At 40.4% G+C, this 24,166-nt stretch overlaps 1 protein-coding gene across 16 annotated transcripts in view; it reads right to left on the minus strand.

Moving 5' to 3' along the window:
• Positions 1 to 17,725: 17,725 nt before the first annotated feature.
• LOC110500600 (adhesion G protein-coupled receptor L3) overlaps positions 17,726 to 24,166 on the minus strand; it is a 313,269-nt gene continuing 306,828 nt past the window's right edge. For 8 of the 16 annotated variants that reach the window (XM_021578038.2, XM_021578046.2, XM_021578050.2 and 5 more), the window contains one exon: positions 17,726 to 21,022. In XM_021578038.2, coding sequence (XP_021433713.2) covers positions 20,034 to 21,022 — 989 coding nt within the window. In that variant the 3' untranslated portion in view covers positions 17,726 to 20,033. Of the gene's footprint in view, positions 21,023 to 22,826; positions 22,879 to 24,166 lie in introns of all 16 variants that reach the window. The other 8 variants (XM_021578039.2, XM_021578040.2, XM_021578036.2 and 5 more) reach the window with 2 other exon arrangements.

A 24,166-nucleotide genomic window follows, 5' to 3' on the forward strand; every position in this document is an offset into this window, starting at 1 on the left:
AGCAGGTGTCCACATACTTTTGGTTATTTTGTATATTTTGCCGTTATTTGTCTAGTGAAGCGGAAGCAGTGATGCACCAAATGTTTTTCCAATGGGCACTAAAGGCGAAGTATATTCTTTTGGATCCCCCAAATGGACAAAATTACTCATTTCAATTTGAAATCATGGTGGTAGTGGGTCTCTGTCCCTGCAAAGTCAATTAAGTGTATTTTCATAATTCTGACCACTAAGTACATATGTAGGATTTTAATTTGAGCCAGTTTGCGACAGCAGGAAGATAATCCTGCAGCTACAGGAAATGTGAACTAGTATGTGGAGTTGATACATTTTTCATTAGTGCACGTCAAGTCTGAAATGTCAAAGTTGAAATGAAAAACTTTAGAAACCTTTCTAAACCTCAAGTACACAGTGAGTTGCTATGCAGGAAAATTCTCAGCAACAAAAGAGTGACCAAATTAAGATCCTAAATTATCACAATATTGACAAACTCGCTCCACAGCATTTGAAAGTCTAAATTAATAAGTAAACAAACTAATATTCTGGAGTTATACTTTTCTCAGCTTCCTCAGTCTGCATCGACTGCACTAATATGCAACAGAGCTGGATGCCAAAGCACAAAACTAGGTTATATTTTTAGTTGGCAGTTTATGAAAGAAATCCCACATTAAAGCATGTCCACAATGATTTAATTACCTTCTAGTTGGCCTATGGGGAGCGCCATTTAATTGAAGATATTAGAGTATGAATACTAAATAAGTAGTGGCATAAATTGCCATTAAAACAAAATTAGACAGATGCTGTAGATGATATGATGGCAGCAGAGGACTCAGTTGATTTAGCACAGTCACAGATCGTCCCTCCTCTGGGGTTTGTACAGTACATGTAGGGTTTATGGAGACTAATTTCTGCCATCAGACAGATTAAAGGCCCTGCATCACAGAATCTGACGGCGGAAGTGGTTCAAAAGGCTGCTTTAGGTCGAAAACATCAGATTCAATTTCCTTCAAAATGGACGGAGGGCATAAGTAATGTTCTTGATGTGAAGATATTTTCTAAATGAGTCTCCTAAACTCGAAGGTCATCGGATTAAGTCTAACGTTTCCTCTGATGTCTGTGCTCTGTCTATGTTTTGCAAGGTTACCTCTCCGAGAGACATTGACTTCCCGCCTGTTGGACAATTCGTTGCATTGAATTAGTACCATGACAGGCCATTTTGGTTAAGCCACGTATGAACTCACAGAAGTGGGATGTTGTCAAAGGCTCAAAAACTTGTCTCGGTTAGTATCGTCTGGAAAGAGAAGAGCATGTCCGTCCAGGAAATCGATTATAAATGAATACAAGGCATTTGAATTGAAGAAATGGCTCCCTGTGAGCTTCACTGCCATTACTTCAGGTTAGAGAAGAGAAAGACTTTGACTGGGAACCCTACCTCATGTGAACACTTTCAGACAACACTGACGGAATTACGACACCAATAATGTTGAGAAGAGCAAAAGGTATTGCACTCAATGACAGAGGGTCAGTGTGGTTTTGATAGCCTGTGTACTAATACACCCTAGATACCTATAAAATCAAATTCAGAAACACAGTGTCGATGATAAACCAAAACATCTATCTTCCTGCACTGCACAAACGCATGTTTGGATCCACATACTCAACAAGAAACGTTTATAGTTTGAAACAAACTGAACAGGTTCACAGAAAACTTCGTAGATAACTTGGTACTAGAAAAATATAACTAAAATGAAAGCAAAATGGAAGATGTTATAGTGCAGGGTAGAGGGAACTGGGAAGGGGGCTGGGGGCTAGGGAGGTGGGAGGCAGGGAGAGAGAGGGTCCTCTGGGTGGAGAGCGACCAACGGGTGGGTTTCCCTGTGGGTCCTACTTTTTATTTTTCATCCATGGGCTTACAACACTAAAGATGACAATTACATTTTAGAAAAACAATGGCAACACGAGAAATGCTCTCATGGAATTTGAAAGGCCTTAATATTTCTATCAAGAGTTACAGCTGTCTTGATGTTCTAGCAAGAAACCATATTGATATAGCAATGTTCCAAGAAACACACCAGCTTCAAAAGGACACACATAGAATAGAGAACCATTTGTCCAAACTGGCGGCCTTTTCATCAGTCCGAAACAAAATTATGAAACTCAATCACCATCCTTGGTAAAGGCGAAGTCCAAGAAGGCAGAATCACTATCCTTAATGGAAAGAAAATTGCCTTTATTAACGTGTGCTCCGAATTGATATAATCCTTATGTTTTTTATTCTGAATGGTATATTGTTAGAATTAACTGGTTATTGGGACAGACATGAATGTCATTCTGGACATGCGATACAAATCTAATAAGACCAACTACAATCCACAGGCTACCAAGGCTCTCCAACATACTTGATGTCTGGTGAGCTCATAACCCTAATGCAAAAGAGTACACTTTCTATTCAAACTATCAGGTCTGAAGGTAAGACCCAGATTCAGACAACGTCGAATTAACAACGGTTAAATAATCCAACAGGGGCAGGCAATAGACAGGTCAAGGCAGGCAGGGGTCAGTGAACCAGAGGAGGGGCAACAGTACCAGACGGCAGGCTGGCTCAGGGTAGGCAGAGGTCGATAATCCAGAGGTGGGGCAAAGGTACAGGTCGGCAGGGTCAGAGACGGGCAGGGTGGTCAAGTAGGCGGGCTCAGAGTCAGGACAGGCAAGGGTCAAAACAAGAAGGTGAGAAATAGAAAGACTGGGAAAAGCAGGAGCTGAGATACAAAAACGCTGGTTGACTTGACAAGCAAGATGAGCTGGCAACAGACAAACAGAGAACACAGGTATAAATACCCCGGGGGTAATGGGGAAGACGGGCGACACCTGGAGGGGGGTGGAGAAAATCACAAAGACAGGTGAAACATGTCAGGGTGTGACACAAAAAGACACAAAACATTCTCCTGAAATTGATTTCAAACTATTATCTAATCCTCCATTTTCTTTAAATAGAAAATAGAAATATCGATATATGAGCCTATCTGATCATAATGTTTTTAACGGCCAGACTCACATTTCGGAATTTCTTAAAAGAGCCATAAGATGGTGCTTTAATGTTTCCTTACTACAAAACCCTACTTTCTGTAAACAATTTGAAATTTAATTGAATTAATTCATAATGATAAAGAAAAATTCAGTCTGTGATCCTCAGATTTTATGGGTCACCATCAAAGGTTTTATAAAAAACAATGCAACTGCATTTGCATCTAGGCTGAATAAATCACATTTAAAGAAGATTTTAGAATTGGAAAAGTTCTCAACAAACTATTTTTTCAGACCAGGTAGTGACAACTCTCTTCAAAGTCAAGACAGAACTAAATCTATTGATAAGACATAGAGCAGAATTTGCCATCCATCAAGTTAGACTCAACAATTAATTCCAAGTTAATCAACCCAGTCATCTACTGGCTAACAAGCTTCACAGTAATGATCAAGTAGAGGATATTGAAATTATTGAATCTGAATCAGGTGAATTACTATCAGAACACAAATTAATCACCCAACGAGTCTCCAGTCTCTATAAAGAATTGTACACCTCTGATTGTAAATCCACACCAAGCCAGATCGAGTCATTTTATAAATACATAAGAACTCCTCTTCTCTCAACTGAAGAAGCGGGCATGCTAGGAGCCCAAATCTCTCTCCATGAACTCAAAACGGATTGGATAACATGAATAAAGGCAAATCACCTGGTTGTGACATTCCTCCTGAGGTCTATTAAAAATGTTGGAACAAAGCAGGGTTGTTAAAAAACAATTATCCACAGATAACCTCTGTCATCTATTACATATCTTACATGCATCAGAAAACAAAGCTCCTCCTCGACTATGTTCCAATACCTCAGCCATAGTAATAACAGTCAATACCTGTTATGTTCCATTCAGAATAACTATAAGTAGTAGGCAAGGTGATCCCATCTCATCACTGCTATGTTTATTGTCTATGGAGCCCCTGGCCCAGGCAATTTGACAATCGAAAGAAATTCACCAATATCTCTCAATTCTATGGATTACGTAATCTCATTATACCATGTCTTACTTTATCTTGACAATGTATCTCAATACCTCCAAAAAGCTTTGAAGATCATACACAAATTCAGCTCCATCTCAAATGATAAAATAACATGTAATCTCAATCGTTTCCCACAAAAACTATTTGGGAATAGATGTATTTCCTTCCATAGATAAAACCATTTGCAGAAACTTTAACAGAACGCTCAGATCAATTCAATCCGACCTTAGTAGATGGATTAATATCCCAGTTGCTTTAACCGGCAGAATAACTATTGTCTAAATTTATATTTTTCCACTGCTGAATTTCTGTACTTCAATACTTCCCTTGTCTCCCCCTTCTAGTTATTGGGATAAAATCCATAGTGCGGTTTCAAAATGTATATGGCAAGGTAAGCAAGCCCAGATAAAATTAACAAACTTGCAAAAAGGGAAATATGTAGGAGGACTATCCACACCAAACTTTAAATTGTAATTCCAGTCACTAGCATCTCATCCCATGATTCTTCCACCCCCTAACTGAGTATAGAGATAAATATGGTGTCTCCTATTGCCCTGAAAGAGGTGGTCTTTACTGATATAACTCTTAAACAAGGGGAACTATGCTTTGGTCCTATTCTTGCTCACAATTTCTATTTGGCATACAATTGAAAAACAAAGTAACTGGTACTCAAAATGGCATGCCCACACTCCAATATTTCACAGTAATGCCTTGCGATCTGGAGGGCAGCCTTTTGCATTCCCCCAATGGTCCAAATCTGGAAGTCCTACCCTTGACGATATCATGGACAGTAATGGTTCGAGAACATTCCAAGATTTGAAAGACACACACATTACCAGACAAGGTCACGTCGGTATGAATGATTCGGGAGACAGGCGCAGGAATGCGTAATAGGGTTTGTTATTACCCCAAATTACAGCGTGCCATGTAAAGACACGTGGATGAAGACCAAACAAACACGTATACAATACACAGGTTAGAAACCCAAACAAAAGAGTGAGGAGTACCTCAAATAAATACACACGCTCACAATGATTAACACACAGAACGAGACCCGTAATCAACAAGGGCACCTTCCACCCAGTCTGAGTTCCTGAGCGCTCTGGAGCAGGTTTTCATCAAGGATCTCTCTGTACTCTGCTCTGTTCATATTTCCCTCAATCCTGACTAGTCTCTCAGTCCCTGCTGCTGAAAAACATCCCCTCAGCATGATGCTGCCACCATCATGCTTCACTGTAGGGATTGTGCCAGGTTTCCTCCAGACCTGACACTTGGCATTCAGGCCAAGAGTTCAATCTCGGTTTCCTCAGACCAGATAATCTTGTTTTTCATGGTCTGAGAGTCCTTTAGGGGCATTTTGGGAAACTCCAAGTGGGCTGTCATGTGCTTCCGTCTCTACCGTAAAGGCCTGATTGGTGCTGTAGAGATGGTTTTCCTACTGGAAGGTGCTCCCATCTTCACAGAGAAACTCTGAAGTTCTGTCAGAGTGACCATCGGGTTCTTGGTCACCTCCGTGATCAAGGCCCTTCTCCCCCATTTACTCTGTTTGGCCGGGCAGTCTCCAAACTTCTTCCATTTAAGAATGATGGAGGCCACTGTGTTCTTGGTGACTTTCAATGCTGCAGACATTTTTAAGTACCCTTCCCCGGATCTGTACATCGACACAATCCTGTCTCGGAGCTCTACGGACAAATGCTTCGACATCATGACTTCGTTTTTGCTATGACATGCACTATAAACTGTAGGACCATATATGGACAGGTGTTTGCCTTTCCAAATCATTTGAATTTACCACAGGTGGACTCCAATCAAGTTGTAGAAATATTTCAAGGAAGATCAACGGAAACAGGATGCACCTGAGCTCAATTGAGTGTCAAAGCAAAGGGTCTGAATACTTCTGTAAATAAGGTATTTCAGTTATTTTTAATAAATAAGTCAAATAAATAACTGTTTTCGCTTTGTCATTATGGGGTGCTGTGTGTAGGTTGTTGAGGAATTGTTTTTAATTCAATCAATTTTAGAATATGTCTGTAATGTAACAAAATGGGTTCTGAATACTTTTCGGGTATAAGGGCACAGGGCGAGACTCAGATGCAGACACGGGAGGTAGATGGTTCGAGTCTCTGATATTTATTATAATCCAAGGGGCAGGCAAGACAATGGTCGTGGACAGGCAAATGATCATAACAAGGTCAGAGTCCAGGAGGTACAGGATGGCAGGCAGGCTCGAGGTCAGGACAGGCAGTATGGTCAGTCAGGCGGGTTCAGAGTAGAGGCAGGCAGGGGTCAAAACCGGGAGGACTAGCAAAAACAGAGAAAAGGGAAAAACACGCTGGTTGACAAGACGAACTGGCAACAGACAAACAGGGAAGACAGGAATAAATACCCAGGGACTAATGTGGAAAACAGGTGACACCTGGAGGTGGATGGAGACAAAAACAAAAAAAGGTGAAACAGATCAGGGCGTGACAACGGGGGTCTGAATACTTTCCGAATGCACAGTGCAACTTCTTCAGACTGTATTGCTGCCAGGTTTAATTTCTGGGGGAACTCGTTGAGGGATTTCCTGTTTGAAATACATAATACTGAATCATTAGGCCAATCACTGTGTGTAGGCCTACTTCAGAGCGTATTGTAGTTTGTCTTTGACAAACCAAAGGATATATTGTAATCAATCAGTTTTAAAGCCTGACGTAGAGAGTTGATCACAACAATGATTTGAATAAAATCAACTATACTACAAACTGGCCTCCCCTCTTCTCCAGTCATTGGACCATTCATTTTCCTGAATCTGTAATTTGGACCTTTCACTATATCGAGCATTTAGATCTTGCAAAGTCACTGGCGGTGCACGGAAGAAAGGGCCACCCTGCTAGATATTAATCTGCAATGTAAGTCTTATTTGATTCTTTTACCTCCGCAGACCTGTTACGAGGCACTAGACCAACGCACGTTAGCAGTCTTACTATTGTCTGTATTTTCTTAAAGAGCCCATTGAGCAGCTGGTATTGACTGGATGCCTGGAGAGTAGCACAGGTAAACACACACAAAGACTGTGTACACTACAACTATTTCACTGAAGCAGTCAAGGCCGAAGCCTGCTTGCTACACCCCTTCAACAGCAGTATTGTTGTTTAAACTGCCATAACTGGTATTTTGTTGACAGCTGCTGCTACTGCATGGATCTGCAGAGAGGACATTGACAATAGGGGCGGACTATTACAGGGTGCTTTTCGGAATTGTTATTTTGTGTTGCTATGATAAAGCTCTTTGTCAGTGTTCAGATGCCTAGACATCTTGGTCAGTGGTGTGTTCCCAAAAAAGCGTCTCACAGACATTGTTTGTGGAGTGTTATATAAAAGGTGAAAAATATCGACATCAAAAGGAAAATGGATGCTTAGCAATTGGGAGACTAAATTACCTCAATGTTGTCCATTGATCAAATAGTCAGCAATGATCAAGTGATCATAAATGCCAGAGGGCAGTTCATCTTCCTGAATAAACTGTTTTTGTTGCTGTTGAAGTAGAGATTGACTGCTTTCTGAGTCATTCGGCTTGAATGAATGACTCCCAGATGACATTTTGATGCACAAGGAGGAGAACTAGGGCAGTTACAGATAAACATTATCTATCTGTTGTCCTTTTCCATAACAAATGTCTAGCTTGAAGACAATCTGTTGTCTGATGTTTTCTTTTCAAATCTCTCTCTCTGGTGGTTCAACATCCATCATTTTTTTTGGTGGGGGGGGGGGTGGGGGGAATAGACACAAGTACAGCACTGTGTACATTCAGAGGGTAGCTGGTTTCTGTATTACACTTCTACCAAGTATTCATACCACTGACATACTTTTAGGACTGCAACTAAGCATCTATTTAAAATCATTTAGATTTTGTACACAGTCATTCCTAGTTATAGTCAGTTATACCCATATGCGAGTACATAAGGCAGAGGTGGGCCAACTACGGTTAAATTCGTCCCGGGAGAGATAATGATAATTTTTTATTATAAATGATAAAAACGTCCAGGCCATACTTGAATGTCTAAAACTATGCAGAAATGATCATGGACTTATATTTTCAAACTGCCATTTTTATGGCCCGCAAATAAATTTTTCTGAACAAATCCAAATCTGTAGAATTTTTTATCCTGATGTGGTACTTGAGCCTAAACGTTTGACCATCCCTGACATAAGGTGGTCCATCTCTGCAGGTAATCTGTTTATCAGGCCAAGATCACTGCAACAGGTACCCTTCCACCCTCTGATGATACTGTATGTATAACGTAATATGTCTGCAGAAAAACATGGATTCAAAAGATACTTTTTAGATTTTTTACATTTGCCCTAGAATAACTACTTTTGGATAATACACACCAATGCAGTGTTCTGTGTAGATTCAGAGTGTATCGGAGTTCTGTTTTGCAGTTCTATCAAGTATTTCTACTTCTTGTATTCCATTGGCAGATTTTTATATGCAAAAAAATAAGGTCATTTTGGTTTGGTACACAGCCATACAATACGTGGTGTAGAAAAGCACAGTCTTAGGTGAGTACATGGGGAGCTGTATTTATGCAGATTTGTTGGTCTGGTCAAAATCACTGATACAGATTCCCTTCCACCCTCTGGTGGTATGGATAACTTGTTATTATGTATCCAAAGAAATAAAGGTCAAATAAAGGTCCTATTTATCAAATGACTATAGGCGGAATTGGGTGTTTTTGGTTGGGGTCAAAATGACCCCAAGTTACTTACACACATTTTTTAAGTCCATATCGGTACAGAACCACTAAATAATTATTTAGATTTATTAAGAACAAGTTGATTGACAAAGAACTGAAAACATTAGAATAATTTAATAATGATCAAAAATATGTCTCTAGGGTCAAAATGAGGGTAGCTTGAGGGTTAAGAAATTCATTCATATTATATAATGTGGGAACCATAGAGCCAACATTCAAGCCAACATTTGATTTAAACAATTAACAACTAAACTTCCATAGTATACCTTAAATGAAATAAACACATTTTGCATAGGCTTTCATTTTAGACTACCCACAATGCATTACCTCAAGGTGCAATACCACCGCACAGAAATGTGTGGCAGTGGCAGCACACAAGCATGAGGAGCATCAGTTCATTTCTCTGTCTGTGTGTTTTAGCTTTAGTTCTACTTTCTCCAGAGTTGAGGAGAGAATAATGGCTTCTTACTTATTGGCGACATGGCCTGCCTCTTTCACACAGAGAGCTCTTGTTATTGAACAGATCCCGGTTGTCAGGGAGGGCCAAAGCCCTCTTCTGTGCACCAGCTCACTGACTCTGTGAGGTGACTACTGATTAGGTGCAGGAAGTGTGTCTCCTTTGTGCCGGAATGTGTGGCGCTTCAACTGGTTGTCGAGTACAAACCCAGAGGCTTTTCATTCGACAAGAATGCAAAAGAAACCGCTTGCTTTTCCAGCCTATGCCATTATGTTAAATTCCCCTTTTATTTTCAGTATGCAAGGGGCAAGACTGTGTCACAGTAAGCTTAGCTTTTAGATAAATGGAAAAACGCTACAAAGTATGGTTTCCAGACCATCCATGAACGTTGCAGTGTTCCCTTAAGAATTCCTTTGAAGTTCAAACAGGTGGCTGGTGTGTGTGCGCATTTGTTAATTAGGCATATGCACGTTGACATGTTGCATAATGCATGCATATAAGTCAGAGAATGGACAAACTGTCTTGTTACACCAGTTCTTGCCTCAGTTTATGGTTAACCTGTAAGGTTAATATATATGATGGATTTCACCACATTATCACATCTAGTCACAGATGCCAAGCATAAGTAGTTGCATAATAAATGTTAAAAAAAGATCAAATGACTAAAGAGCTACTGAATGGGAATCCTTCAATAACTGGATATCCCGTTAACACTATACACTCCACACACAGCGTTTTGCACAGTTTTGACCTCGTGAATTTGTTCTGCTCCAAAAAAACACAAAAAACACAAACTACCTACATTGTCAACATCTGAATATCTTCAAGGATGCACTCAGATCATTGACTTCAAGCCAACAAGTCCTGTTGGCTTGAAGGACAGCACCGTATGGAGTTAAATGTGTGATGACTTAATGTATCATGCAAAGTAACAGAGCTTTGTCTAGCTTTGTCACGTTGGCATTCTGCATGTTTTTCATTTTGTATTCCAAGATAGGCGAGGCAGTAATTTGATGAAATTAAAGAGACAGAAAGAGATTTTTTTGTTCTGATGAATTGTCTTCAATATGTCACGGGTCCAAATAACACAACCTGCCTAAAACAATTTAAATAGTACGAGGCTATATAATCTTACAGAAAAGTAATTAACCTAAACCTAACCCAGAGTGTAAGGTAAAGAGGCTAAGAAAGACGACTAGAAAGAGTAGGCTTTCCCTTTCTTTCTCACTCTCTCGCTTTCTTTCTTTCTTTCTTTCTAAGCAAACCTACTGTCTCATATTTTACACAATCTAATATAATTTACACATTCATTAATTAATAATTCACACTAGTCCAATATAGGTCTGTCTATTCGTGGCTACATTTGCAACAGTTTCTACTACACTGCAAAGGATTTCCAATTGAAATTAACACAATCAAAGTGAAAATTACACAAGGACATGCAACCAATTAATAATTTAACGGCATTGTTCAAACGTTGATATTCAGCCTACGTGCAGATGAATCATTCCAGAAAAGCTCTGAACTGAAAGATATGGTACAATTCATATTCTAACACGCACATCTCATTTGAATGCCCTTCGTTGAACTTTGAATGGCATTGAACCTTTGATCAAAATGCCACATTGTTTGCCAGACATTGTGGATTCAGAAACAAATCCCCCACTGACTTATTGATGATTAGATGAATATGAAAAAGAACAAAATGGCAGACCAATCATAATCATACGATCTCATATTATGTTTTTTTTTTTACTCCATATACATCCTTGTAAATATGAACAGCATCTTAGACACACACAAACAATGACATCTCATCTGCCCAGACACGCATGCTCACACCCCCATTCCTAGTGTCTGCATTATTGTTTGCCACTTGGTCTTAAATTGTATCAATTGTAATCGCCTACGCTATTTCAATATTTAAATTAATAATTGGGTTATTCCATTGTGTTAATGATGGCAGATTGATTGTTTTGCGGGTTTTTAGTATATATTTTTGTCAAGATGAGTGATGAGAAGAGAATCGTCCAGCCTATTGGGTATCTCACTACACCCCCATATGCCATGTCTTGAAATATGCAGACGGATGGACTAAAAGTTAGTTTACGTTGTTTTACTTCTGACAGCCAACTTCCTAGCACTGTCCACAACAGTCTGCCCTGTTTATTAAAGGAAATGATCAAACATTAATGAGAAGGCATTGAGATGTCAAATATTTTGACAGGAGGAAATGAGAGGTTGCGGTCCTGGGTGATATTATGCAACTTCCTCCTCAGATTTCCCATTGCAACTCTCCGAGAGGAAAATCAAATCCAGATTTAAGCAGGCTGCCGAGTGATCCAATTACAAACATGGCACAGTATGACTTCATCCTCTGCAATGGACTCTGCAGCATGCTAACATTGGCATCCGTACATCTCCAGTCCCCGTCACAAAACCAGATGTACACACATTAGCGATAGCAATGATGATCCCTTCGCAGCGGTAACCAATCAACAGAGCTCCTTGGAGAGTTCCATGAGATGTACCAATTTTGTTATCGGTCTGTTTGTGTGTGCTGTTTGGGTGCAATATATTTCTTTATAGATTGAGATGGTCTGCTTGGAGTGAATATTCACATTAGTTGAAATGTGTGGTGAAACATGCATGGCATCCATTTTGTTTATGACAGGGGTAATTGGTTGCTGTTGGGGTAGGTGGTAGCTTACTTGGCAAGCTTAGCACAGTTGATTCAAGAATTACTTACCAGACACCTTGATTGGACTGGAAGAGGAAAGAGATCTTGAAGGTTAAAAGCAACTCTATGGCATGTCAAAGACAATATGGTGGATTTGTAAGCATGTAAAATAGGGACTGTCTCTTCGGTGACCTCTCTGGTTCTTCCTAGTTTACAACCTGTTGTTTGAGTGGACAGAGACAGAGATTTTTTGACAGAAGTGGCGTTCAACACAATTCAGCTGTGGAATAAAGTTCAGTTCAACAGTATTAAAATGCTAGCTACCCTGCAATTTGTGGTTAATTCAGTCAGCTAATCCTAACCCTAAACTTTACTTTAATTTACAGGAACACTGATCATTATCAGCTGATTCATTTATCAGTTAATATAGTCTTTTTTACAATGTTCTTATTAAACTGTGTGCACTTCCATTGCATAGGCTATTGTTTGTGCTTTCTTAAAGAACACAGAAAGAACACAACCTTTTCCAAATATCTGGCAGATCATCAAGAAAATGTGGCCAATGTCTGCAGGCTGGACATTAGGAAGACTTAGAGGACACAGATGAGAGACTGCTGCTCCAGGTTTCAAGGTTTTAGAGTGCTGGCGGGGTTTCTGGACCCATCGCACCTAGCCCACTGTGACACTATCTACCGATTCAATCTACAATATGCTGAAGAAAATTGTCTAAATCCTTGGGGGGGAGGGGGGGGCTTTAACAGAAAATAATTCTGCCCTTGAAACACTCAGGGCCGTCTTTTGATTAGATGATGCTATCTTTGTTTAGACTTCAGCATCTAGGGCAGGGCCTTGTGTTCACATATTTAATAAAAATACAATTGCCCGGCCCCAGCCCCAATAAAGGCTAGTTATCTCGTCATCTTTAATTCAAAGATTATCAGTGTTGATTGGCACTTGAAACAGAGGTGGAATACCCCCCCCCCCCCCCCCCACACAAAAAAATGGGCCAATGACAATGTCAAGAATCCATCCACTTGTCAAAGCTCAGGTGTTTCGGGTCAGATTTCTTCCTATTACCTTGACTTAAGGCCAGACACCGGGTGAATACCATTAGGCTTCCAGCTAAAAATGTCTGGCCATATACCTCTATTCTTCTTTTCATTTAACTGGACTAGACAATATAACAAATGGGTAAGTTTCCCTTATTGTAAAGTGGTGCTCATTATATACACTCTATTCCAGTCCACCAGTACCCCCAACCACAAACATTTTTGTTGTAGCCATGGACAAGCACACCTGATTCAACTTATCAACTAATCATCAATCCCTTAATGAGTTGAATCAGGTGAGTTTGTCTGGGGCTACAACAAACATGTGTGCTGTTGGGGGTACTGGAGGACTGGCATTGGGAAACACTGCTTATTGTATCCATATTGATATTGCCAACAGATGTGACGTCTGCAATGAACACCATAATCACCACCATTAATATCTTTGATGATTAATTCATGCTATATTTTCTCTGGAAGTTAACCAGTCACTTTCTACCAAAAGAGCTAATACACGCTGCTACAAACAAGATTTTACCAAATAGCACAGATTTGTAAGTGCCTCGAATCAATGTCTGGTCTGATTTCATATACAGGGCAGCAAGTTTGTCATTGCACAAGTGGGATCCTGTTATATGCTGTTCACCCCCATGTTGTAAACTACAGTACATTCTGCAGGTCCCTGAACAGTCATTACCGGGCTGCTGGCCTGCTGGCCTGCATCTATTGTGGCCTGTACACAGTAAGAATGATCTTCCAAATTAACTGGTTGTGGGCTTCAAGGGAACATCAGACGACCTGTTTGCCCATGGCATCGGAATCAAGCCAACTCCCAGATGACGTCGTTCTTCAACACGGCAAACATTTAAGGGTCGCAACAGGACTGTGTTCGCCACCCTCAACAGTCATAAACAGGGGCGACGCAATGGTATCCTAAGGCATATTTATGGGTGAAATATGTTGATAGAGGTGCCTTGGTGTACAGTTAAAAACACATTTTTTTTTAAATTTACCTAGGCAAGTCCAGTTAAAGCTACAGGATGATGCCAGGAGTAGAGAGACTTGCGAATGAAATCCACAAGATATATTCTGGATGATTGATGTAAAACTGCATAGTAGCTGTTTGAATGACTTGCATAAGTCAAAAACAGTTTAGTGTAACATAACTCCTTGCATTGAACTGAAGACATTTACAAGTAAGCCCTCGGCCTCTAAAACAGAAATGAACTTTCAGTGAGAGGACCACTGATCACTTGGTGTAGCCAAGTGAAGTGATGTTTCATCGTCAATTTAGAAATGTGTTCTCCTAAATCAACCTCACAACATTGTTGACCTGCAGTTGTTTACCCCAACTTTTTAAAAGCTCTCCAAGATAAACTGTAGCCTTGGTCATGTCTCCTTTTACAAGATGGACCAGAGGGTAGCAAACATTGACAAAATCCCCTTAAATCAATGTTATCTCAACAGAAAAGGGTAGGGAGGCAGTTTCTTTTATTTGCAAGGACTGTCAGGTCGTACCAATACACAAAACCAAGAGATGACATTGATTCACCTTTCATTTGGAATTCTGCAGAGCATTCGCCCATTGATTTTACAGGGAGGGTCAGATACGAAAATGTGCCATTTGATATATATGTCACAGCTGACCTACTCATTCACTCGTATTCATACACGACATACAAGTGTTCCCGAACACACACGCACACAATGGTTTTCCCAAAACAATCTGTTCAAGTTGAACACTTCACCTTATCAACACATCTACATTGAAGCCGCCCAGCCCTATAAGCCAGGGATCATCAACTAGATTGGGCCGCAGGCCAAGTTTTTCTTGAATGGATGGTCAGGAACATAATTAACAATCATTTGTAGACTGCAAATTGATCGCAAGAAGCCCAAACAGATATAATATTTGACTAAAACAATCATTTCAATCCTTGCTTACATTTGTATACGATCACATATCGCTCTCCATTATGCGTGGGAATAGTTTGAAACAGATTTCCAAAATTAAAATCCCTTGGAACTGATTTGCTGGTGTTTTTACAGTCTTATGTAAAAAAAATAAAAAAAATAAAAACATTTTGCTCAAATAAAATCACCCGCGGGCTGAAGTTGGTCCATGTGCCGCCAGTTATTGTCCTCCTTAAGTACTTAACCAATGTCATATCTGTTTCTCACTATTCACTATAAACAACTTTATATCATATCAGCCATATATTAACGACAAGACCAACCAGAAAGTTCAAATGGTATTTGGCAAAAACATACTTATGTGACCATCATGACACCATCAATGTGTTACTGTACTTAGAAGATAATGCAAATAAAATTAGGTTCCAAACAGTGATACTCTTAAGTGCCTTTTTCTTGATTTTCTGTATATGTTCCCTCAAACCAACATAGGACAGTGGGCATCCTTTCAAGCTGCATATTGCAATAACATGCACAATAACAAAGAGTGGTCCCACTCCCTATAGAATGTGTCTCAATTACTGACAGATATGTAATTTAGCTGTCAGACCGAGCATTGATAACTTTTTTTTCTTTTTCTACAGACAACCTTGTTGTTCATTTAGTCGCGGGATGCTTTGTGAACATTCACAACCAAACATGCAATATGACATTACAAAATTAGAAAGTCAAATCTTGTTTGTTTCGATATGGAAGGATTTTGAGTTCTTGTTCTTAATTTTAAAGGAGAGCGAGGTTATTTTTTTCTAATGGCCGACAGGATGGGTGGCATGGACAGGCGATGGAGAGGAAGGAGGGATGAGGGGATAGACAACGTCCTTCCTTGTCAGGACCAAGGATATCTACAGTTACATGGACTGTCTTGGGGATGTGTTGTCTGAAAGGATTTTCCAAGGGGGATTTTAAAGTTTGAAATGAATAATTGTGTACTTTTGCCCTCTACCAGTGGGGGACAAAAAAAAAGCTTTAATTGAATACATAAGGAGAGTTGTGTTGCCTGTATGAAGTTGGTTTTATACTAGGAAACCATTTAAAACAAGTGAATGTATGATTTATTGATTGCATAATAAGTGAAGCAGTTCCTTTGCATTTCTTTAATATTTTAATTAGAAATTGTGCACCAATATTGAATTTTAAAATCCTGTCATATTAAATGAAGTCCCCTTTAATATAGACCACATGGAACATTCAATACATATGCCATTTAATATGAATAAAGACTCACTACTAAAGTGCCAAAATTCTGTATTTTGACACATCCCTCTGTGCACACTCTAAATTCCAGGAGGATTTAACCCACTTAACCTCAAGTTATACCATCGTTGTAAAGCCCTCGTTATTTTGTTGCTTTGACAAAGTCATTTCTGAAGATTATTATCTATTTCATGTGATTAGTGATTCATTTTAGGGAGAAAAAAACAACAACCTGTCCCTCATTTTAAGGTCACCCTGTTACGTGAACTGAACTCTCGTTTTAATATGGTGAGACTACTCGATTTTAAGTTGTTTTTTTAAAAAAGAAACAACTGAACATCTAATAATCAGATCATAGTGTGAAAGCAGGTTCTATACTTTTGCGACATTTTCAGATTTTTTTTGTGGCGGAAAACCGAGTGGGTCAGGCATAACACGTCAACCCTGTTACCCATAGATAGAGAGGCCAGAAATGTTTTAACAATTTTCATTTTTAGTGAAACTTGCATTCAATTGCCCCATTTGCACACGTGCTTCCATTCCCCGTCACAAAGGGATTTATGGCTGATTTAAAATGTAAATTGTCAACACAGTCAACCCTGTTACTTTATTTGGCACTCAATAGCATTACTCTAGTCATTTTATTTAAACTCTTGACATGGGAAAACATATATTTTTATTATGTTGAACGTGCTCTTCATGACAGAATGTAAAAATTGTGAAATAAAAAGTGTTTTGTTTCCACCAAGTTACACTACCTAAAAGGGACTATTCATTCGAATGCTCTTTCTTGAAACGAATAAAAGGAAAGTTATTTTGTCTTTTCCCCTGGGACCAACAGTATGAATACTGATTCAATTATTTAAGGCCCTTAGTGAGATGCCACACACTCACTGCAGTCTCAAAATATTTAGAGCCTTCCCCCTCACAGAACTAACGCTCATCTACAGATGAAGACTAATTTGACATTTTCTCACATTTCCAGTGAATGTGATTGATCTGCCGACCCCAAAAAAGTTAATTAAAGCATCCTCCACACGAGCTAACATGCATCAGCATTAGATCATAGCCATCAACACACACAAGGCTCAGCGGTTGAGTAGTTGTGTCGATTCCAGACCTGTTTACTCATGACGGGGTCGTTTTGTGCAGCCTGGCAGAGGCGGCGAGGGCCCGGGGCCCACTTATGAGCCAGTGTAATGACTCATTAATAAAGTGAATGGAGGCCAGAGTCCCTTTTTTCAGCACGTTTCATTAACTCCCCCACTTTGTAAAACGCCAGTCAAACTGACACGCGGCGAGGGCCATAGCTCTTCACTGCTACCCGAGAGAGATCTAAGAGGGGATCCAGCCTCATGCATATCCATGGGGAGGAAGGAAGTGTCCCTTTAGTGGCGGCGGGCTGCGAGCGGTGATGAGATGAGCCTCACACCCCCTTGTCATTTTTCACTAGGACTCGGCCATCAATCACATCTGCGACTCCATGAATACAGGATTGGAGGCGGACATTTTCTTTTTTGTCCTACTGCTTTGAATGCATAACATGCAAAACCCAATAAAGCAAAGTAATAAGGAGAGAAGTGCCGAGTTTCAGAAACAATATATTTGATTGGGGGATATGTTACTGCTTCATATGAACTGTCAAATGCAACAGCCTACACAGCATGGACCATATTTTATGTACAGTACAACACTGGCATGACATTCACTGTCCAATCCAATGGCTCTTCACTATAAGCATCTTGACACACAGTACATGTAGCTAAAGCTTGCACAACATTATATGACGCATGTCATGTCATATTGGGTCATTACCACCATCACATAGCTGACCTTGGTCCTGTCATCAAGCATGGGAAAAGTTAAAACATCTGGAAAGGGCAAAATGTTCAAGGGACAGTTCACCCAAATTTGAAAATGACATTGGTTTACTTAGCCTATAAGAAGTCTATTGGACAAGGTAAGACATCTATGCTGTTATTATTATTATTTTTCCATGGCCACTATAACTGCAGCAGTCTCCATACCCACTCAGTTGAGAAAGTCAATCATTTGAAAAAAAAAAAAAAACATGGTCATGACAGATACTCAAGTAATAATCAAAGCAAATATTAATACAAATTAATACAAAATGAATGATTGCTTACCCACCTGTCTTCATAGCTCATGTCAGGGTAAACTGATGGATGTGCACTCTCTTGTTCACCCACTTGTTATCCTCCATGTTCAGAGTAAATATTATACCAGCAGTGACACATTTCCATGTATTGTGTTCACAAAATAGCTATTGAAACAGAGCTCATACAACACCTTTATATGCAAGGCCTTGCTTTGCCTTTTGGAGTGATAGCAATGTAAAACCCAGAGAAAAACACAACCTTTGTGATAACTATGTGGTAAATCTTAATCAGTCATTTATTTGTTGGCAAACAAGTTTCACTTTTACAACAAATATTAGTTATGAGGTCATTCAACTTGGAAACCAATACAAAAATGAATAAATAAAAAAAAGCCATAACCATACTCACAATAAAAATGAATCTGTGCTACTGAATTCTTTACCTCCATTTTTCACTTTATTTTGTAGTTTGAACTAATAAATAAATAATCTTTTTCCCTTGAGGAAGAAAAGAAAATACATTTCCAGTTGTTTTTCTCACTAGAAACGTTCACTCTTCAAAAAAGTAAATTTGCCGAGTGCTTATTGATATTCAACGTGCTCTTTCTCTCCAGTCTCTTATAACTGATGCAGGCCAACTCATGGCTAACTTTTCAGACACTTGTAATTGTGTTCCTTCTATGGTGTGTGAACCATCACTCTCTTTGTATCTACACAGTGAAGAAATAATCAAACTGTGAACTAAAAATGGCTTGGAAAACATTGGTGGTTACATTGCTGGAGAGAGAAAAATCATGTATGGTAAGTGTTTTGTTCTGTGATTTTTTTTGGGGGGGGGGTGTTATTTCGTTTTGTTGCTTTGTTTTGTCGTTTCTTGAAAAAAAAAAGGCTCATACTGGTGTCAAGACCAGCACAACAGAAAGGAAATGCTCCTAACCAACTACATTTACAGAGACAAAGGGTTGGGTGGAACAAAAATCATACTACTATGTGCAACGCTAGTATCTGTACATTTACATAGAAATATCTCATAATTCTGTTATTTGTTTTTTTTTCTCTCCCTCTTTCTCGACAATTGTTATTGTTACAGCAAAAGAAGGGAAAACAAGTAAAGAAAAAAAATGCTGTAAAGCACATGGGATTTAAAGAGGTCCTTCATGATACTGTTCAAAATCAGTTTAGTCGAACTTGCAGGAACACTTCAGCAAAAAGTGTGCTGCAATATCACTAGAGAGGAAGAAAACCCCTTAAAAAGCCATTATGGATACAGAAGTATAATAAAATAGTCTTTCTTGATTTGTTCTGATTTGAACTCTACACATCTACTAGTAGCAGAATGTTTTTTGTGGCTGTTTGTAGTTCCTTTGGACTGTCAAATCGCATTTCAGAGCACGAGATCCCACCGTCCCGAGTGCTCATCTCCCCTCACACTAAGGGGAAAACATCAATCCACACAGGGTTCGGGCATCTCAACCAAAAAAAAAAAAGTGAAATGCACATCAATAGACTTCTCCAACATCCAACCCTGACTAGATGTATTATCCACAAAACATAACAGTTTCAATATTCTATCTGTGGTCAGTACTGGGACTGGCATCAGTTTCGATTACAGTCTTCGGGACACAGAGTAAAAAAAAAAGGCTACCACTGCCGACAATTGATCAGCACAAAGGGAACGCGTAGGGCAAAGTGGGGGGGTGGGTCAGAAAAGAAGGGGAACCACGGCGAGAAGGGATTGGGGCGGATGGGTCAGGGGAGTTGGTTTTGTAGGCCTATAGGCTGGTGACCAGGTGCGAGGGCTCCTGGGGGGACTCTTCAGGGGACAGATCCTCCTTATTGGGGGGCACGATGAACCCATCACTGCTGCCCCTCCCTAGTTGGTAGTAGGAGTGCAGCTGGTTGCGTGAGCCCAGGTTAGGCATGCTCTTGTAGTAGACATCGTCCTGGCTGGCCTCGGGGCTCTTGCCACCTTCCGGGTGGCCCTCTCCGGCATCTTTATCGGCGAGGATGGCGGTAGTGGTGGTGGTGGTACCGGTGTCTGTGGTATCCGGTAGACCTGCCAGCACGGGCATGCTGGTGTAGAGGGAGTCCCTGGGATGGTGCAGGTGGTGGGGGTGGTGGCTGGGGGAAGTGGGCTCCACATCCAGGGTATGCTCGTTGGTGAGCAGGGGGAAGAAACTCTCGCTGTTCTCCTGCGGGATCCGCCGGCGGGACGAGGATGAGGTGGTGGTGGCCGAGGAGAAGGCTGGGTGGTGGTGGTGGGGGAGCGGAGGCTGATGCGGCGGGCCCTGGTTGTGGAGGTGGTTATGGTGGAGGTTGTCTACGGGTGGCAGCAATGGGGGTCTCTGGGGCAGAAGGGGGGCGTTGGACTCTTCCCGAATCAACTCCAGGCCCAGACCCTCATCATGGAGGTGCGGAGGGAAGGAAGAATGCTCATCCAAGTCCAACCCCACATTCATCCCCATCCCCCCCAGGCCAACATCCTTGCCTCCGTTGCTCATGTTGTTCACCAGCTTGTTCATGAGGTTGCGGTTTTGCTCGGCAGAACGGTCGTGGTTGTTCAGGTAGGAGGGGATGTAGTTAGACGTCAGCTCTTTCAGGATCTTCTTCTCCAGCGTAGTCTCCTTGTGGTTGTAGCCCCGGTCGATGATCTGGACGCAGTCGCTCATGTAGTCGGCGCTGGCAATGCTGTAGCCGTGGTTACCATTCAGTGGTAGAGTATCCATGACACTTGTATCCCGGGCATTGTTCAGGATTCCCTCTGGAGAGAAGAGAGGGATAGAGGGGAGAAGCTCATATGAGAGGGATGGAAGTAGCGGTCGCTCATTAGAATGGCTAAATGTCATCCGCTTGGACGTGTTCACGCACACATTAAGCCCGGCAAAACTCTGCTTTCTTTTAAATGTGAGGCGCAACCTTCAGGGTGGCACACAGATTGTGCTACTTAGTTGAACCTTTTCACTATAATTTTGTGTTGGGTATATATGGTATGTCTACAAATGGCAGGATTCTCTAAATGATTTATCATAGTCAGTCGATTCTAGATATACTTACCTTTTTACACACACACAAAACACAAATTCAGAGTAAAATGATATATTCAAATCGTACTTGTAATGCAATTACATTTCTGTCATAATTCTATATGTTCGGCTTGTGTTGTAGTTGGGAATAACTTTGTCCAAAGATGAGAACACTTATACATGTGTGACAATCGACAACATGTAAAGCTTTATGCACATCCACTCAACGACAACAAACCACAGCCATGCATTTCATTTTAAGAGCGAGATACACAACCTACATCTCTGGACCCCAGTCATATAGGCCCCGATTTAAAAGGTTCACTCAGCAATATGCCATAATCATCTAGTGCGGGGCAACTTCCTGCCTACAGCAAATCAACAAAAACGTCATTTACATCCGCCACAATGTGGGCAATGGAGATGGTGCAAATTGGGAAGAGCCAATAGTAGCAGTCTTGATCGATTTGAATGCGGTTGTTGAGATCTGTAAGCATGATGTCATACTGCTGAGTCTACCTTTCAGAAAGCGTCATCTTAAATTGAGTTGGCTATGGAATAACATAGAAAGACACAGAAAGAAAGTTCATGGTAAACTTACAGACTTTGCAATGATAAATATACTGTAGACCATAGAGCAGGGTTTCCCAAACGCGGTCCAGGGGACCCAAATGGGTGTACATTTGAGCTTTTTGCCCCCTAGCACTACACAGCAAATAACAACTCATCACCAAGCTTTGATTGTTTCAACCAGCTGTGGAGTGCTAGGGCAAAAAAAACTAAACGTGCTCCCCTCAGGCGTCCCCAGGACCGCGTTTGGGAAACGCTGCCATAGAGGGTACGGCGATGAGGGTAAACTTGACAATTATACATTAGGAAAGGACTTTCTGTTCTCTCATGCAGAGAAAGTTATGGATTCCCGATTGTAAAAATGTTTACGGAGATGTCAACATTCAGCCAGCCTCACACAAGGTCATCAGGCTAGTTTAAACGTGTCTGAAGTGAAGCCTCTTCCTCTACCTTTTTGTTTTTGCAGTTAAAATATTCATGTACAACGTAAAACTATGCTGGTGATGACCGAGTTCCAAGATTGGCCGACATCTGAGATGAATCCGATATCTGACGACCATGAGCACGTCGGCTACTTTGGCCAATTTAATCTTAAATTATGGGATTACAATTATGTCAACCATAAGTGACAATGACATCTTATGATATCAAATGGATGCACCTCGGGCTGGTCATTTCGAAGAACATATTAAGATCTTTCAAAGCATCTCCTTTGTGAATATAGTTGACGGATATTCTCCAGAAGAGGTTAATCATTTCGGAGGAACGTCTGACATTTTCAACAGTTCATTGAACATTGTTCAATGAACAATAGTATTCACACATGAATTTAGATTGACTCTCACATTCCTATTTTGTCAGAGGAAGACCTGTGTTTTTGAAATTGGATTTCTACTTCCAAATAAGATGACTGTATTCTCATTCCCCTTCGTCAGCATAGAGTGAAAAGAAAGTAAAGCTAAGGTCAATTACATTTGGTAAGCAATGTTTAGTTTGACTCCCATACTTGTCTCTCTGTAGGGCACTTTTAGGGACAGCATGAGGAAAAGGAAAGACAAAGAAAAAAACACAAGTAAGCATAACAGTGACAGGTAGAAGAGACGTGCACACAGGGTTGATGATGCTTCCAGAAATGACCTCCCGTGCGTCATGTCACCATGGATACTTGGTAAACCTTTCTAAGAAACTATGATCACAGTATATTCAAAGGGGGGGAAATGAGTTTACATATATGATGTATTAATCTTGCTAAAACATGTTAGTGATCTCCATTGCCAACAAACACTTGAGCACATGCCCCTATCACTCGTAGATGTGTTTTGCATAGACGTTTGCATAGACGTTGTACTGGCTGTTAAGATCAAACCAAACCATGGGTTACAGTTTCTGTTCTCGTGGCCCATAGACTACTTCCCAGGTGAGCAACCACCTGACCACAAGTTGTAAAATCCTAAACGTCCCCTTTAACTTTACAGCTCAGGTGTTAAAAAAAAAATCACACCTACAGAAACCTACATGTATTTCCTGTGGTAACATTTGGGTAAAACCGTTATATTCAACTGACATGCACCAAGTCACGATAGACTTGTAGAATGTGTAAGATATGAGCAAGATTTAAAAAAATGGATTAGTTCACATGCATCACTTTATTGATATTGTCATAATAATCCAGTGAGTACTATGTGAGTACCACGGTACGTAGTACTATTGAGTACTACTGTATGTAGTACTATTGAGTACTATTTTGGATTGGTTAAACTCATTCATACAGTATAGTCTCTGCTGGAGTCACCGATCTGATTAAATTAAAATTGAGTCCCATTTTCAGATGTGACACATTTTGCCCGACACAAGTACTTGTAATATAATGGGCAGCTTTGGTAGAAGAATGCATTGTCGTGTCGTAGCGCCCTGATGTTGTTTTTTTGTTGGTTGTACAAACAGACTTCTTTACAGAGTTTCAGGCACATAAGTACCAATGCAATACTGGCCATTTACATCATTGAGAATGTACAGTCGGATTATATAGAGTCATAAACATTCCAACATTATAACATCATGTTGTCTTATTGGAACGGGGCCCAGAGGCAGAACAGTTATGTTGTTTATACTAGTTCATCAGTAGCTCAACTTTGTATTTTTCATATTAGAATCATAGATTGGGAGGACCAACAGAAAGATGCTCATTTAACCAACTACCAGCAACACTTAGAAGTTAACAGACATAGGAATGTAGATGCACAGGACAACAGTGCAGCAAAACCTTAACAAGTGACTGGTGGTGTGTTCGGCTCCCAATAGGCGCACCAGCG

Source organism: Oncorhynchus mykiss, chromosome 21, assembly GCF_013265735.2.
Source record: "Oncorhynchus mykiss isolate Arlee chromosome 21, USDA_OmykA_1.1, whole genome shotgun sequence".
Classification (NCBI taxonomy): Eukaryota; Metazoa; Chordata; class Actinopteri; order Salmoniformes; family Salmonidae; genus Oncorhynchus; species Oncorhynchus mykiss.